This window comes from Capricornis sumatraensis, chromosome 2 (assembly GCF_032405125.1).
Source record: "Capricornis sumatraensis isolate serow.1 chromosome 2, serow.2, whole genome shotgun sequence".
NCBI classification, from domain to species: domain Eukaryota; kingdom Metazoa; phylum Chordata; class Mammalia; order Artiodactyla; family Bovidae; genus Capricornis; species Capricornis sumatraensis.
In genome coordinates, this window is record NC_091070.1 from 73842364 (window position 1) to 73859856 (window position 17493).

At 44.8% G+C, this 17493-nt stretch overlaps 1 protein-coding gene across 1 annotated transcript in view; it reads left to right on the plus strand.

Annotated features, from left to right (window-relative positions):
• The window catches only part of RYR3 (ryanodine receptor 3), a 386865-nt gene that overhangs the window by 316516 nt on the left and 52856 nt on the right, over positions 1–17493 (plus strand). Inside the window, exons 65-69 of the mRNA XM_068992826.1 lie at positions 524–844; positions 3101–3341; positions 12317–12404; positions 12505–12597; positions 17225–17239. Of these exons, the coding sequence (XP_068848927.1) occupies positions 524–844; positions 3101–3341; positions 12317–12404; positions 12505–12597; positions 17225–17239 (758 nt within the window). The remainder of the gene's footprint in view (positions 1–523; positions 845–3100; positions 3342–12316; positions 12405–12504; positions 12598–17224; positions 17240–17493) is intronic.

Below are 17493 nucleotides of genomic sequence, written 5' to 3' on the forward strand. Positions count from 1 at the left end.
GTAAACGCAGGAATCAGTGTACATGCACTGTCTCCCGCTCCCCACAGGTTTCAAATGGATGGAAAACGTTGTCTCTGGTCCAGCTAAAAGAATCTTTGATGCAAGAGGTTTCTTTTTCCTTTTCAAAACAGTACAGACATGATCTAGGTGGCTGAACCACAAATTGGTAGGTCTGTATCTATGGGTTGCTTTTCTGCTTTGGGTCCTCCTTTGGCAGTGCGTGCACTGAGGCCAGGAGACAGAAGCCAAGAGACTGACTTTTTCACAGAGAAGTCTTATGAAATGTCCCTCAGCTGAGTCTCTGTTATGTTCCTTTAAGATTCCGTTTAAGTTGAATAAACTTAAACTTGAACTTGACCTGAATAGACCTGCAGCCTTTACAATAGCTCCTACATATCCAGTGCTTACTTGCTTGAGGTTCTGGGGTGGAAAATTATGTCTCAAGATCAAAGGAGGGGAGACAGAGAGAGAAGGTTTGCTTTGAATCACTGTCCCTTTATTATTCCTGTACCCTCTCGGTCAGTTCTGGGGATGCCAGACACAGTGGAGGAGATGTGCCCCGACCTCCCCCAGCTGGAAGGCCTGATGAAGGAAATCAACGACCTGGCTGAGTCAGGGGCCCGGTACACAGAGATGCCCCACGTCATTGAGGTCATCTTGCCCATGCTGTGCAACTACCTATCCTACTGGTGGGAGCGGGGGCCCGAGCACCTGCCCCCCAGTGCAGGGCCCTGGTGCACCAAGGTCACGTCTGAACACCTCAGTGTCATCCTGGGCAACATTCTGAAAATCATCAACAACAACCTGGGCATCGATGAGGCCTCTTGGATGAAGCGCATTGCAGGTACCACGCATGTCTTTCAGCCCTGGCATCGAGATGCCTAGACTCTTTTTCTTCTCTTAGTCTATCATTAAGCTATCCCCACTCCCCACCTTAGATATTTAACAGTAAAAAGAACTGACTTATTCCCCTATAGGGCTTCCTGGAGCAAATGCTCCTGCCTGACTCCCCAACTAATCCAGCCCCTCAAATCTCCAGGAAGCCCTTCTTAATAAACTCTGCAAGATTCTGATGACGATTGCTCATTTGCTTTTGGTACTTAAGAATCCCATTTGCTCTTACAGTAATAAGTGTTCACATTTTCTGGGTAAGTGACCCTGTGTTGTTTTCCACATGTACAAAACTCACTCCCACCTGGGCTGTACTGTAAGTTTCTAGCATTTGTGTCTCACTTTATGCTTTCTAAGACACTCTCTGATTTAGGCTCATAGTAGCATCACTTGGATTTTGGGTTTGTTCTGTATTCCTCTAGAACTCCTTGCATGCAGTAGGCTCTTAGTTACTTGCTGATTTTCTGTTCTCAAAAAAGGAGAGGCTTGGAAAATTAATAACCATACTTTCCACAGTCAGGAAACCATGAAGATTTTAGGGTCCTCTGTCACCGTAAAGTCAAAGGAGGCAGAAGCTAAAGTCATTGCCTTTGATAGACCTGCAATTTAGATACACAGTTCCACCATAGCTGTTTCACCCCTACACTTTCCTGGACCATGAAACACAGCCATTGGGTCAATAGGAACTATTAGCTTCCTGGACAAATGAGTAGATACCCCTCTGCAAGACCAAGGAAGTAAACTTCCTACCCTCTTCCTGTCTCTGAAATGAACTGAGATTCAAATTATATTAATAAATACTTTGGTTACTGATGGCTCCTGGATAGTATAGGCCCCTGGGAACATGTGAATAGGTAAATTGGTGTTCCTTTCTTACCTTTTAGCCCAAGAATATTGTTAACCCTAAAGTAATTTGTTGAGGGCTCTACATTTGTAAATCTGGATTAAGGGAAGGAAGGAAATCAAAGAATGAACTCCCTTAGATTCCCCAGGGGTACGAAGGAAAGAAGTCACAGCACACTGATGAGAACTGAACTTGGCCTGTTATTTCACAAGTGTGTCCAGATCTCATTCAGTCAGGTCACTTCATTCCTGGTGTGTAAACAAAGTCAGTTTTCAAGAGCAACCTCAAATCACCCATATCTGGAAGAACCACTCTGATTCCAGGTCCAAAGCAGAGATGCACCCAGGTGAGGACCGAGGTATTAAATGTGAGCCATCATACTACTAAGTTTCGACTTCTTGATTAACACACTGCAACAGAGAACTGCCTTCACCTTCTCTTTCTAAAAAAGTCTTTTTTATGAAAGCAAAAAATAAGGCACAGTGAGATTTAAAAGTGCTGGGATATAGGCTGTCTCCAACTGAAAAGACCTACATTAAAGAACTTTGAAATACACAAAGTACATATTGCACTTTGTGAATGGTTCATGACTCTTGAGAATTTTATTTTGCATATCTAAATAATTACTCTGATTCTTACCTTTATTATGAATTAGACCAATAGGATACTGCATTTTAAAAAGTCAGTGAGACATGTAGGTTTTATCTTTCTCTTTAAGAGGTCCAGAATCATAGTCCCAAGTCCTACTGATGGCTTATTTCTGCTCATTGACTTTTAGTGGCCACCCTAGCCTGCCTCTCAATTCATTATAGATGATAGTCGTTTGCTTTTCTTGGGACCTAGAGGAGCCCCAAGATAATAGGCTGGCAGTTCTCAAGTGTTGGGGGCTGAGAACTATAGTTGGGTTTGTGTATTTTTCAGAGATTTCTCTATAAAATAACCAGAAAGCATAGTGCTAAGTATGTACTCTTGACTCAGCACAGTGCTGTTTATATAAATAAAAGACTTCCTTCAAGGAGTTTATAACGTAGCCAAAGTCACTCTTCTAAAATGAAACAAGATGTTCTATTATGAAGAGCTCAGAGATATAGCAAGGACCATGCCTGAAGAGTTCAGGGGTGGCTCTTCTCATAACTTGAAGAAGCAAAACAGGAATAGGGACCTTCTCCTGTAGCTCCATCCATGCCTAACCCCACCCCAGCAACTGTGACTTCATGAGACAGACATGCCAAGAGGAAGATGAAGGAAGGGTGCCAGTCTGAGTTAAGGGCTTTCCATAGCCTCACCTTTGAGTGTCCCTTCTTTCCTTTTCTCGACTGTCATAACCTGTGGAATGAGGGGGAGACCCTTTGTTTGCAAACACAGTGTACGCCCAACCGATCATCAGCAAAGCCAGGCCAGACCTGCTGAGAAGCCACTTCATCCCGACCCTGGAGAAGCTGAAGAAGAAGGCCATCAAGACCGTGCAGGAGGAGGAGCAGCTGCGAGCGGACAGCAAGGGCGACACGCAGGAGGCCGAGCTGCTCATCCTGGACGAGTTTGCTATCCTCTGCAGAGACCTCTATGCCTTCTACCCCATGCTCATCCGCTACGTGGACAACAGCAGGTACAGAGGCGCCTGGGCAGGGCTGGCCCCCGATGGAGCGGTGGTACTGGGTTTTGTTACAGGCAAGAGAGGGAGGTCACGGCTGCCACCAGCAGCGTCCCCCCAGTCCACCCCCCTGCCTCCATCCCTGCTGTGGGACCTCTGGGCAGCGCTTTCCTTGCCCAGTGGTTCTGTATGACCAGTGGCATGGCCACCCGGTCCATCCTCACAGGCCACTGAAGAAGGGCGGCAGCAACCCCTTCCGCCCCTCTGCTCTTCTGTCACACACTCATTCAAGAGACATTACTGACTGTGTGCCAGGCACTGTTCAAGAGGACAGGCAAGAACACTACAGAAGAAAAGATGTTGGCCCAGGGAGCTTCCACTCTGGCAAGAGAGTGGGGTGAGCAAATGATAAACAAAGTACTTGGACATTTACAATATACTCCCCTTTGCACTTGTATATTTACCTATACACTGTACTTGCCTAAGTAAATTATACAAGCAAAGCAAATGGAATCAGGAGTGCCAGGTGGCAGTTTCAAAAGAATGTGACTGAGAAGGTGACATTTGAACAGAGGCCTGAAGGAGGTAAGGTCAGAAACCATGTGGATCTGGGGGAGAGGTCTGTTCCCAGGAAGAAGGAAAATCTGGTGCAAGCCCTGAGGGAGGGACGGGTGGGGATGTTAGGGGAGCACAGGGAGGCCAGAGAGAGAGAGAGGAGTTGAGGGGTGGGCCAGGGGGCTGAGAGTACAGGGCTTTTCCTCTGAGTGAGATGAGAGGTTGGTGCAGTGTTGAAGCTACCCTGTGATGTGATCTGACTCAGTCTTCAAGCACAGTGGTGATGGATCAGGGCAAATAAAGGAGGTGAGGAGGCTGGCTGGGAGGCTCACAGTGGCCCAGTCAAGGGCTGAGGGTGATTTGGAGTTGACAGAGCAAACTAGTGGTGCCAGGACTGGGGCAGAGAGGGATGAGGCCACTGCTTAGTGGGACTGGGGTCTCCTTTCAGAGTCCTGAAACTGTTCTGCAATTAGATAGTCATAGTGGTGGTCCAACACTGTGAATGTACTGAATGTTGCTAATGAGTAATTTGACATGTATGTTACTACAATTTAAAAGGAAAAAAAAAAAAGAGTTGGTGGTGGCTGGGGCCAGGCTGGCAGCAATGAAGGCTGACAGAATATGTCAGATTCTAGACCCAGCATCTTAAAGGTAGAGCCTTGAGGACGTGCAGACTGGAAATAAGAGAAAAGAGATGAGTCAAAGATGATTCTGAGCAAATGGAAGGAGGGAGTTCCCAACAATTAAGTTGGAGGGGATTGTGGGTATGGAAGTTTTTTAGGGGAAGACAAAGAGATCCCTTTCAGACATGTTAATTTGAGTTGCCTCTTCAATATAAAAATGAAAGTGGGCAGTTACATGAGTCCAGAGTTCATAAGAGAGGTCTGGTGTGGACCTAAGAATTTGAGAGTCGCCTACATTGGTATGTGGTCTTTGAGAGCCATGAGACTGAAGGAGATAAATAAAGGCTTGAGAGGGAGAGAGGAGCGTCCCAAGGACTGAACCCTTGCACACGGGTCAGGCAGGAGAGAAGGAACCACGGGTGAGACTGTACACGGGTCAGGCAGGAGAGAAGGAGCCGCGGGTGAGACTGTACACGGGTCAGGCGGGAGAGAAGGAGCCGCGGGTGAGACTGTACATGGGCAGGCGAGAAGGAAGGAACCACGGGTGAGACTGTACACGGGTCAGGCGGGAGAGAGGAGCGTTCCAAGGACTGAACTTGCACACGGGTCAGGCGGGAGAGACGGAGCCGCGGGTGAGACTGTACACCGGTCAGGCGGGAGAGAAGGGGCCACGGGTGAGACTGAGAGGAAGCTACCAGTGAGACAGGAGGAAACCAACGGCGTGCTGTGTCCTAGGTACCAATTCCACAAAGGATTTCCAGGAGGAAAGAATGATGAATAACTGATTGGTGACCTTGACAAGAGCAGTTTCAATAAAGTGATGGAGTTGAAGGCCTCTTTGGAATAAGGGTGGAAGAGAATAGGAGAGAAGGGCTTGGAGATAGCACTACAGACAGCTTGTTCAGGGAGGTGTTTGTTTTTAACTATTTTGGCTGCTCCGGGTCTTCTGTGCAGCGTGCTGGCCTTCTCCAGCTGCCCTGCATGGGCTTTGTTCCCATCTTATTGCGGTGCGCCGGCTTCTCTAGTTGTGGTGTGTGCGCTCAGTTGCCCCACAGCATGAGGGATCTTAGTTCCCAAACCAGGAATCGAGCCCACGTAGCCTGCATTGGAAGGCAGATTCTTAACCACTGGAACATTACGGCAGTCCCACAGGGAGTTTCACTATATAGGGGAAGAGAGAAGCGGGCTGCTAGCTAGATGCAGAATAGGTTCAAGAGGAGAGTTTTTAAGATGTGAGACTTTTCAACTTGTTTCTTTATGAATGAGAACGAGCCACGGGAGAGAAGAGAAATTGATGAGGTAAGAGGGAGAGAGAATTTCTAAAGCAATGCATTCAAACAGGCAGAGGATCCGCCTGAGATCATTCATCTACAGTGATGGGCAGGAGGGCAGGGTGCATGGGTGCTGCTGCTGGCAGACACACAGACAGACGCACACACATGCACACACACGCATGCACACACACACGCCCAAATGTATTATGGCTGGCAGTCTGTAGGAGTCCTTTTCTGGTTGCTTCCATTCTCAGTGAAGTAGGAAGCAAGAACATCAACTGAGAGGGAGGGTGGGGAGAATGTACTTGGAGGCTTGAGGAGGAAGCAGATGATCTGGGGCAATGGCTTTGGCAAGTAGGGGGAGTGGATGGACCAGAGGAGTGCGGTATGGTTGCGAGGCAGCATCAGTGGCCCCACTTGAGATCTGTGGTCGTGGGTTTAAAGTGGGACCATCAGCAAGTTGTGTTTTTCTCCAGCCAACTTGGCTGCCACGTACAGGCTGAGACTAGGTAGAGAGTTGGATTTAACCCTGGTTGGGGTTTTGCAAAATGAGTATGATGAAGAAAAATGGGGTAGGGCATGAAGGTGTATATAATGGCTAATTATAAACATTGATCATGGAATTTAAGCTGAATAAGGATAGTTAGATCATCACTGACCCAAGGGATATAATTTTGAGCAAACTCTGGGAAATAGCAGAGAACAGAGGAGCCTGGTGTGCTGCAGTCCATAGGGTCGCAAAGACTTATCCACTAAACAACAACAACAAGGAGGACATGAAAGCATAGGAACCTTATGTTCGCGAGCAGGCCAAGGAACAAAGAACAGCTGGTCCCAGTGGAAGGCAAAGACCAAATAGATATTTTATTAAACCACACCTTCCCAGAGCTTCGAGACCTACAATGGAAGTTTGGAGTGGCTTAATTTTAAAATACCCCATCGTAGATACTGAAAAGACTTAGAGACATTTGGGGGAACACTGCTAACTTTCTGAGTGGTATGCCATTCTGTCATGGGCAGGGAATAGGTCTGGATATGCCTATTTTAGCATTTATTTTATAAGGTAAGTTATACTTACTATTTAAAATATCTACTTAAGATTACTTATATTTAGCTTTGCAGAATGAACATATGCACACTGTATAGGTGTATGTGTGTATATAATTCCTTAACTATCTATGGGTAATTTTACTCACTTTCTCAAAAGAAATCCTGCTCTCAGCGTCATCATTTTAGTCATTTCCGATAACATAATTATGTTAGCAGGTTGGCAAAGGAATTTGTCAGTCTGAGGTGAAAGCAAGAATGAGAGTAGAGTAAGATTGCTCCTGAAATAGCTCTCTAATTGCATTTACCACTATGGACAATCAGGACTCAAGACAGAGTGTGTTCCACTTGCATAGTATTTGAAAGTTGCTAAAAATGACAATGTCAGAGAGTCTTTGAGGTCATCATTAATTCATTCATCCTCACTTTTCAGCCTGTTCTTCCCTGAACACCAGGGAGCGTTAAAGCTATCTGACCCTCACTTATAAATACTTCCTTCCTACGTGTGTGCCTTTACCTTCCTTGAGTCCTTTCTTCACCCTAAAGAACTGGCTGGCTTGGAAGTGCAGGACTGTGGAGTTGGCAGGAATATTAGAGGTCAGCTCATCTAACTGGACAAATAAATACCCCCTTCCTTTTTCCTAGCGGTGCCTTTCCCTCCTCTCATTATCCACCACGATTATGGACAACAGACAAAGCTGGACCTGTGCGTGCCTTCCCGTTCTAGTGTCAGACACTTCAAGTCACTTTTTTCAACTCCTTCTCATTCATTTTTTTCTTCTGGTTTTATTGAGACATAATTGACACAAAGACCTCTGTAAGGTATGCAACAGAATGGTTTAACTTACATCCATCGTGAAAGGCTTACCACAGTAAGCTGAGGGAACATCCATCATCTCACACAGGTACAAAATAAAAGACAAACAAGTCTCTATTCCTTGTAATGAGAAAACTTAGGATTTACTCTCAACAACTTTCATGTAACATACAGTGTTAATCAGATGAGTCATGTTTAACCTGACATCCCTAGGACTTATTTATCTTACAACTGGATGTTGATACCTTGAACTGCCTTCATCCAATTCCCCCAACTTTGAACTGTGTTGAGTTCAGATCTGTAACTCCTATCAGCTCTGCTTTTGCTCTTTAGAGCCGCAAAACTACTCCAGTCTCTCCCTAAGCAGCTCTTTAAATATTGAAGAGAGCCATCTTGCCCTGTCTTCCCTTGTTTTCTCTTGTTGTGTTAGATTTTTGTACTTCCTTCAGCCCTGTCACAGCAGTGTGGCAGGTCTCTTTGACATCTGAATAGAAGTTTTGGTGGGTCAGTGATCAGCCTGACAATGGCCCAGAAGGAGTGGGAGTTCCAGGCATGCTGTGGTCATAGCCTGGTAACTCAGGCCTCCATCTCCTCAGCCCAGGAGCTTAGAAATCAACACAGGTTCAACAAACCTCTCTACACAAATCAGCTTCTCAGCTTCGTTTCTGGAAATCAGAGACACTGAACAGAGACGAACAGCTTTAGCGCTATTTGGAGTGAAAACTCATCTCTCAAACTGTTGAAGGGAATCCAGGTAAATCCTGTGCGGTGACTGCCTCAGGCTGAATCCTCTACAAAAGGCTCAGGAACGAGGCACAGATAAGCTCTTAGGGCTTAGTCAGACAACCTGACCGTGAATATAGAAGCATGGCTTTACTTTCTTTCAAAAGCCTGATAACTGGCTTTACTTTCTTCAAAAACCTGATGACTTGTCATTTTGAAAATAGCAGTCTAACTCTTCTCACTCTTGCCTTTCTCCAAGATTTTATTCTCCTGGTTTTTGTTTCTGTTTTACCTCTAAATCCAACCTTCTTCCCCACCTACAGCCTTGCATTTCCCAGCTGCCTTTTGGCAGCACAGAGAGCAGATGATAAAAGAAACCCACGTATCAGTTAAGTGCCTCCGAAAGGATCAATTGTCTGAATGTTGAGAGAGATCTTGAAATCTGTGGAAGGCTGGAAGCAGCGGGGACAGAGCCTGGTTACTTCATTTGGGGGTAGGAAAAGATTCGGACACAATGGAGAGGCAAGGTTGGAATCTTCTGCCCTCCTGCAAATATTGTCTTAGTCTGGTTTGAGAGGAGCAGAGAATTTATGTGCCTGGGAGAAAGCATTTAATGGTGGGTTCATGTGACCCACCATTCTGAACCTGAAGAAGGACCCTCACTAAAAACAAAGAGTAAAAAATCCGTCTCTTGCAAGACGGATGTTCAAAACAAAATTCACTGAGCTGAAAGCCAAGATATCCAAAGCTGCTGCTTTCTCCTGTGAGCAGATGTTCACCTGATGTTTTGCTTTCAGCGTTCCTGCAGGTCACATTCCCTGTGGCTGGACTTTTCCTCGGCAGGGTAGGATGTGTGCCCTCGTCTCTTCCCAGTAGAGGCATAGGGCAAGCCTATAAAGCTCATTTAAGCCAGAACTCGGCAGAAGGAACAGCTGGTACTTCTGATCAAACTTGACACTTGACTCTGAAAAGTCAATATGAAAGAAATCAAAAAGCATTACCAATCTCAAGCCTCAAGTTTGGATTGCATTTGGCCCCTAGTGATGGATACCTTATAGAGTAGCTTAAAGTAGAAGTTAAATCTCACACACCGAAAAAGTGCAGTTATCCAACCCATGGCCAGTGTTGTTGCCCCTCACCCCTCTCTCTTCGTCCTGAACATTGACTTCCATCTTCAAAGTTACTTTATGGTGCAACATGCCAATCAGAGTTTGAGCTGTCATATTTTCATCCCAGAGAGGAAGTAGAAAGGCAGGAGGGCGCCTTAAGCTATCTGACGCTTTTTAGAGAGCTTTTCCAGGAGGCTTATCCAACAACTCCCTCTTCCAGCTCATCAATCAGAGTGTAGTTCCACAGATGTCCCTCAGGGGAGGCTGGGTAATGTGATCTTAGCAGCACACAGTACCACCCAGGGTAAAATGGGGGTTTCTTCCTAAGGAAGAAGACGAGAATAAATGTGGGGCAGATCCCCTGTAGTATCTACCTGTGAAACAGAAGCTAGTTGAAGTAGAAAACTAGAAAGGTTAAATAGAGGCATCCGTGAAGCTCCAACTCAAGCAGTAAGGAACTAAGGAGATGAGAGAGGCATCCACAGGTGGTCTTGGCCTTATGAGTCTTTACTTTCTTCCTTAGCCTAGTAATGGGCAGAATGGGCAGAAAGGCACAGGCAGCCCAGGACAACTCAGTCTGATATCCCAGGTGTAGGGGAACTGGCTTTTGTTAGCTATTCCCCTGCAGGCACCAAGGGACATGGAGTTTTTTAAACCATTCATGAGAGCCACAGTTTTCTTTAAGAAAGATGGTACACAATTTAACTCCTAATGCATTACTTTACACAGATATTTGAAAGTGGCAAATCATCCACCCCTTTCAAAATATAAGGAGAGGGAGAGGGTGGGATGATTTGGGAGAATAGCATTGAAACATGTATACTATCATGTAAGAAACGAATCGCTAGTCTAGGTTCGATACGGGATACAGGATGCTTGGGGCTGGTGCACTGGGATAACCCAGAGAGATGATATGGGTAGGGTGGTGGGAGGGGGGTTCAGGGTTGGGAGCTCATGTACACCTGTGGTGGATTCATGTCAATGTATGGCAAAACCAATACAGTATTGTAAAGTAAAAAAATAAAAATAAATAAAAAATAAATATAATTTAATTCAAATGTGCAAGATGATTCGAGGCAAGACAACTTTTCAGTTCAGTTCAGTCTCTCATTCATGTCCGACTCTTTGTGACCCCATGAATTGCAGTATGCCTGGCCTCCCTGTCCATCACCAACTCCCGGAGTTCACTCAGACTCACGTCCATTGAGTCAGTGATGCCATCCAGCCATCTCATCCTCTGTCGTCCCCTTCTCCTCCTGCCCCCAATCCCTCCCAGCATCAGAGTCTCTTCCAATGAGTCAACTCATTGCATGAGGTGGCCAGAGTATTGGCGTTTCAGCCTCAGCATCATTCCTTCCAAAGAACACCCAGGACTGATCTCCTTTGAATGGACTGGTTGGATCTCCTTGCAGTCCAAGGGACTCTCAAGAGTCTTCTCCAACACAAAACCATCAATTCTTCAGCAGTCAGCTTTCTTCACAGTCCAACTCTCACAGCCATACATGACCACTGGAAAAACCATAGCCTTGACTAGACGGACCTTTGTTGGCAAAGTAATGTCTCTGCTTTTCAATATGCTATCTAGGTTGGTCATAACTATGCTTCCAAGGAGTAAGCGCCTTTTAATTTCATGGCTGCAGTCACCATCTGCAGTGATTTTAGAGCCCCCCCAAAAATAAAGTCTGACACTTTTTAAACTGTTTCCCCATCTATTTCCCATGAAGTGATGGGACTGGATGCCATGATCTTCGTTTTCTGAATGTTGAGCTTTAAGCCAACTTTTTCACTCTCCTCTTTCACTTTCATCAAGAGGCTTTTTAGTTCCTCTTCACTTTCTGTCATAAGGGTGGTGTCATCTGCATATCTGAGGTGATTGATGTTTACCCCGGCAATCTTAATTCCAGCTTGTGCTTCTTCCAGTCCAGTGTTTCTCATGATGTACTCTGCATGGAAGTTAAATAAGCAGGGTGACAATATACTGCCTTGAGGTACTCCTTTTCCTATTTGGAACCAGTCTGTTGTTCCATGTCCAGTTCTAACTGTTGCTTCCTGACCTGCGTATAGGTTTCTCAAGAGTCAGGTCAGGTGGTCTGGTATTCCCATCTCTTTCAGAATTTTCCACAGTTTATTGTGATCCACACAGTCAAAGGAAGTGACTACATTCTATTGTAGTTTAGCCTTCTTGCCACCACTGTGAAATTTCTTAACCTAGGCTAGTATTTTAGATAGGGAATTTCCAAACCATTTCAGAGAGCAAAGGAGTATTGGTCTCTGCATGTACACTTCAAATATCAGTGAAAAACATTCTTACAGATTTCATTCATAAAAGTGGCTTTGAAAGGAAAATAGGTGAGTCCTGAACTATTTATAGAGTACTCACAATTTCAGAGGCTTGACAGTAACAGATGTCCACAATAAGATTATATGTCACAGTGACCAAGACTTTCCTGATCTTGCTAACCTTGTGGATTAAAGGAGACTAGTCACAAAACTAAGAGTGTAACTCTAATCATCTCTTCATTTCAAAGGACAAAAAAATCCCTACTTTTGACCATTCTGAAATGTTGATTTCTAATGTCTGTTTGCTAAGATAAACCTGGCATCTTTTAGTAAAATGGAAATGACTATTGTAGGTCCCTCAAACATACCTACAACAATTGCATGTCTGTCTCTAAGCATGTGAGGAGTATATTGTTATGTAGCCTGTCTGAAGAATGCCTTTGGTGGGGATGCAGTTTTATCTGGATAAAGGTGTGCATCTTATGTTGGTATAATTTTTAGAGTGTGACTGTTTCAATCACTGAGGAATTCCACATGTGTACTCATTTATCTTTCGCCTCAGATCTAACTGGCTCAAAAGCCCTGATGCAGACTCTGACCAGCTCTTCCGCATGGTGGCAGAGATCTTCATCCTGTGGTGTAAATCTCACGTAAGCACACACGGGGGCCCTGGGCTTGGAGTCTGCGGTGAAAGGTACACACCTCGGAAAACTTTCTTGTAATGTTTGCTTTTCTGTTCCCCCAACTCAGAACTTCAAGAGGGAAGAGCAAAATTTTGTGATTCAGAATGAAATTAATAATTTGGCATTTTTAACTGGAGACAGCAAAAGCAAGATGTCGAAAGTAAGTCCATAGAAATCAATTCCAAAGGTTCTCCAGCCTTGAACCAAGCTACATGTCCTGGGTATGTGAAAGAATAAGCCCCTACTGCGTTCGGGTCAAACCACACAAAACCAACAATCTCCACTGTTGTTTCTTTGAGAATGAGCCAGAAGAAACTGCTCTCAAATAAGCATGGGCATCACATTTGATAAATAAGTAGCTCCTTTGTGTGTCAAAAAGTTTGTTTTGAGACGTGCCTAAGGCATTTGAGAGGTCTGCAAAACCAAAGCTGCTCTTACTTTTTGTAAAGTAGAAGTACTTCCTGTGTAGAAAAGCTACAAAAAATACCCGTGCCTAGAGCCACCTTTTAATTAACGGTAAGGACATGACTTTGCTTTGAAGATGTTGTTGGCACATATTCTTAGAATGCACTCATTTTCCTCCTATCTGGAACGTCTAATAACTGCTTTATTTCAGCTGTGCTGACCTCTTAATGCCTTCTATTTATTTTCCATACAAGTTGCACTCAGAAACCCAAACATTTATCCATCCCACTATAGGAAATGTTTGAAAGAGGGCATTCCAAACATCTGTCTGAAAACAAAGTCACCTACAGGGAGAGGTACAGCAAAAATAGAGGAGCGGGAGCTGGCCCCCCTGCTCCTCCTGAGTCAGTTCTGTACAATGAGGCTTTGCCGTTTTATGGGAGAGAATTCTCAGACATACTCCTTCGGGGGTATACACAAAAGCAAGGCTTACTTAAATGTGCTGTTTGATTCCCAGCTGTTGTGGCTTACCTGAACGCTCTTCCCCTGAGAAGTGTCCCTTGATGAGGGTTGACTGTATTGTCAGCTGGATGTGGCATGTGACACCTGAGAAGTCCCTCTCTCATGGCTGGTACAGTGCTGCCTTTGGGAACCAGGAAGGTGGAGGTTGCATGGGGACCTCTCAGAAGTGAGAATCGGTTCTGGAAAGATGATAGTCATGGGTTGATAGTGAAGCCCTTGGGACATCTTTCCAAATAACCATTTGCGATAGAAGATCTTTGTATGCCCAGCTCCAGACCCGAGACTGGTATGACACCAAAAGTGAAAACTTCAGCACCCAAAACTTCACAAAGCGTGTCTAGCTCTGGTCAGGTGCAGTCACTCTGAACTTTCTATCCCTTCCATCTTTAAGCTGTATTGAGATTAGCACTTCTTCCAGCATCCAAAAATTTATTCTCAGAGTTTAGAATCTGATGTATGCTGATTAGTAAAGTTTGATAAATAAAATTGTGCACTTACAATGCAGAGAGATTAGGTATATATATATTCACAGTCAAGAGGAATCTTTGCTGCAAAGGGATTTTACTTAAGATGTATCCTTTTGTGCTTTAGATAATTTTTATTTGATTTTCCAGAGTTTATTTTGCATTCAACTTCTGGAAAACGGCTACTTGTGTGAGGTATAGGAGGAAAGATATTTTCAGACTCCTGATCTCTGGACATCTGTCCCTCAGTTCCTCTGGAGACTTTTGTTACAGTCATTGCAAGCTCTCCTTTGACCCTGGTCGCCTACGGAAAGTCACTGATGCTCAGATTCCTTGCTTCCTTCAACTTGGGGGTAGATCTTTTGGCCTTTGATGGAACCAGGTAGCATCCATTGTTATTGTCAGCAAAGCAAAGGAAATGACTCTGATACAGGGATTTGGATCCCAGATGAGCAGAAATGGCAAAGATATCTTAACCCTCTGGTGATGTGTAGATACTCAGGGTCCTTGGGTTTGCGCTTGGAAAGAATGAGGTGACCAAGAATGATGTTCTAAAACTAACCTACTAACAAACTAACCTGAAATTGATCATTCACATCATTGAATGAGGAAAAGAGTACATTAGCCTTGTCAGAAGATAGTGAATCAGAATCAGAACCTGAATCAGAATTCAGGTGGAAGGAAGAAAGGAAATCAGGGTCTTTGGGTTGCATCTTCCCTGCTGGTAAGGTCAGTTCACAGGAGCAAAGGCTTTCATTTCCATTGACATCGTATGCCAGTTTTTTTCTGAATGATGTTGGAAAGGGTGAAACTTACAGTGTAATGGATGGAAGAACACTCTCTAGATATTAAATAACATGTGCTGTACTCCTCAGGGTAACAAATATTCATATTGTTCCAGTTGCCTCAGTTGAGACACAAAGTGTAGTAGTAAACGGAACTAGATACCAAAGGAAACAGAAGTCCCAGCTTGGCTTTATGATGAGTATAAGGATGGCCTTGCATCATTCACTTAACTTCTCTGGATCCCAGTTTACCAGTTTGTAGAATGGGCTTGAGCTTACTGCCTGACTTCTCCCAACTCTACTAGTATGCCCTGTTAGAAAAAGTAAATTTTAAATGCATCTCTTGAATTGAATAATATTCCATAAATACAGCACATTATTTCAGACAGGGAGATACCATGCCTCCAAAAGACAGTAACTCATAGCTATTTCTGGTATTTTTTGGATGTAAAAGTACTGATTGAGAGGATGGAGAGAGAGTGTTCTCTTTAGTATCAGCTGAATCCCCACTGCCACCCTGAAATTAAATGTTCTCTCTTCTACCTGATCTGAATAGTCACCTGTGCTTGCTTTCATCTCCTCTCTTAATTGAATTCTGGTGTTGTATAAATGATCTTGGCCTCAGTGCATATGGCAGAGAGATGTGTGCTGGAAAGCTGCATGCCCACACACACCACACATGCCATTGCAGACAAAAAGGAAGTGGAAAAAATATACAGTGGGCCACACTGTTCACACTTGACTAATGGAAGGTCAGTTCAAAGAGATGTCCTTTTTCCAGCAGCGAAAGCACATTTTGAGGAGAGCCCATTGTATATTTTGTTTATATAACACCGGTTTGCAGATATGTCAAGCTGTACATAACTGAGCTGAGCATGTGTTTTTTGTTTTGTTTTTAAACTTGTTTTGTTTTCTGGAAAAATGGCAACAGCTTCCTCAGAGGGGAATGGTAAGTTAGAACACGTTTAGCCCAAGAAATGTCAGTTCCTTGACCAAGATTATAAACAAAAGAGTTGTGATGCAGGAAATGTTAGGGTGCCTCATTGTTTAAGGCCTCTCCACCCTGTGAGTGTGATTTCAGTGTATTGAGAAAGGAAGGGCCGTGCTGAAAGACATCGTTATGCTCCTCAGGGTTGCAGAATGGCATGTGTGAGCTTGCTTCTTCCTCCTCAGTGACCCCCCAGTTGGTCACTCACCTGTCTCTCATTCCCCCACCCCTCCACTTTTTCTCATTTGTATTCCCTTTGTTCTTGCACTTGGACAGTTCAAGTGCTCTTTGTCCCTCTGCCCGCCTTCTCTCTCCCTCTTCCTGTTCTCCTTTCTTTTTCTCCAGCCTTTCCCCCTGCTATCCACCCCTCACCCTCCACCCACGACCCCCACCCTGCCTCCCCCCTCACTTCCTCTCTCTGTCCTCCCTGTCCCACCATTCACTCCTCTATCCTTCTCTCTTCTCTTACGACCCTCCCTCCTTTGTTCTCTCTCTCTCTCTCTATCTCACACACACACACACACACACACACACACTTTCTCATTGTCAGGGGGCTGCTGGAAATTCATCTTTCTCTCTACTATCCAGTGTAGACTTGACTGGTCTCTACCTCCCTTACCCTCTCCCTGGGAATGAGCGCTTCAGATCGCACACCTCTGCCCTAGTTCCAAAGCCTCCCTCCACTCTTCCAACTCCCTTTCCCTTAAGAGTCTCTGTTTTTTCCTTAATTTCACACATAAATTGGCTATTTGATCATAAACTATTAGTGGTTAAGTGGGCAGAAATGAAGTGATTTTGAATATATAGGAATTTCTAGATGTGTTTGTAAAATGAAAAGTTTCAGCTAACATTTAAAAATAGATTAAAATATATAAAGAGAGCAGGCACGAGAGAGCATTTCAAGCATTAGGGAAATGCACTGAGTTAACTAATCTTAGCAATATCTGAGGAAAGGAATAAAATTAGAACTTATAGCATGTAGGAGCCTTTGACCTAAGGTATATTTGAAGGTCACAGCACAAGAAGAGAGATGCCCCATCCTTTGGGTCATGAGGTGATCCTGAGCCACCTTGAATATTCCTAGAGTATGGTTTTAGCAAACCTTTATTTAGGGGAAGCGCATACATGGCCCCTTAGCTCAGTTCTCTCTCTTTTTGTAACCATAGATCTTCCGGTGGTGATAGTGTGGTGGGTGGAAGGAAGAAAGAAAATCAGGGTCTTTGGTTATGTGACAGATTGTTTGCAGCCCACCCAGGTAACAGGACGGAGTGGGGAGGAGAGAAGGCGTGCAATCTAAAGAGTCACTTGGGTGGCCAGATCTGAAGACCACCTGGGTCTGCACACTCTGGAATGTGTGCAGAGTGTCACACACTCTGGAATGCTGGTCTCTGAGATGATGTACTGCTTGTTCTGGGTGTAAGTCCTTTCGATCCAATTAACCTCCATCCTAACCTCCCGCCCCCTCTTCATGCCATGGTCAACTGGCTTCCAGAGTGGTTGGTTTTCTGTCGTGTTGGCTAAGGAATGGGGGTGGAAGAGCTGTGACTAACATGCTTATGCTTTGGACCCCTGCTTTCACTGACTGACTTCTCCTTGTTTCTTTTCTCTTATCTTTCCACACAGGCCATGCAAGTAAAGGTACAGGTCAAATGCATGACATGTCTTTTCTGTCCTAGTATTAGAGGGGCCAGACTCTGGCTACCTTCTGCACTGTGATCACCGTGGGGGTGGTCCAGAATGGATTTTCCCACTTGGAGGTCCCCCAGGCCTGCTCCAGGGAAGACAACTGCCTGTCAAAGAGTGAATGTAGGCCTACCCACCCTTGGAAGGGGGAAGCCGGGGAAGCCAGCCAAGCCTCGCCCTATCCGAGGTCTCCTTGCCATCTCTGCTCC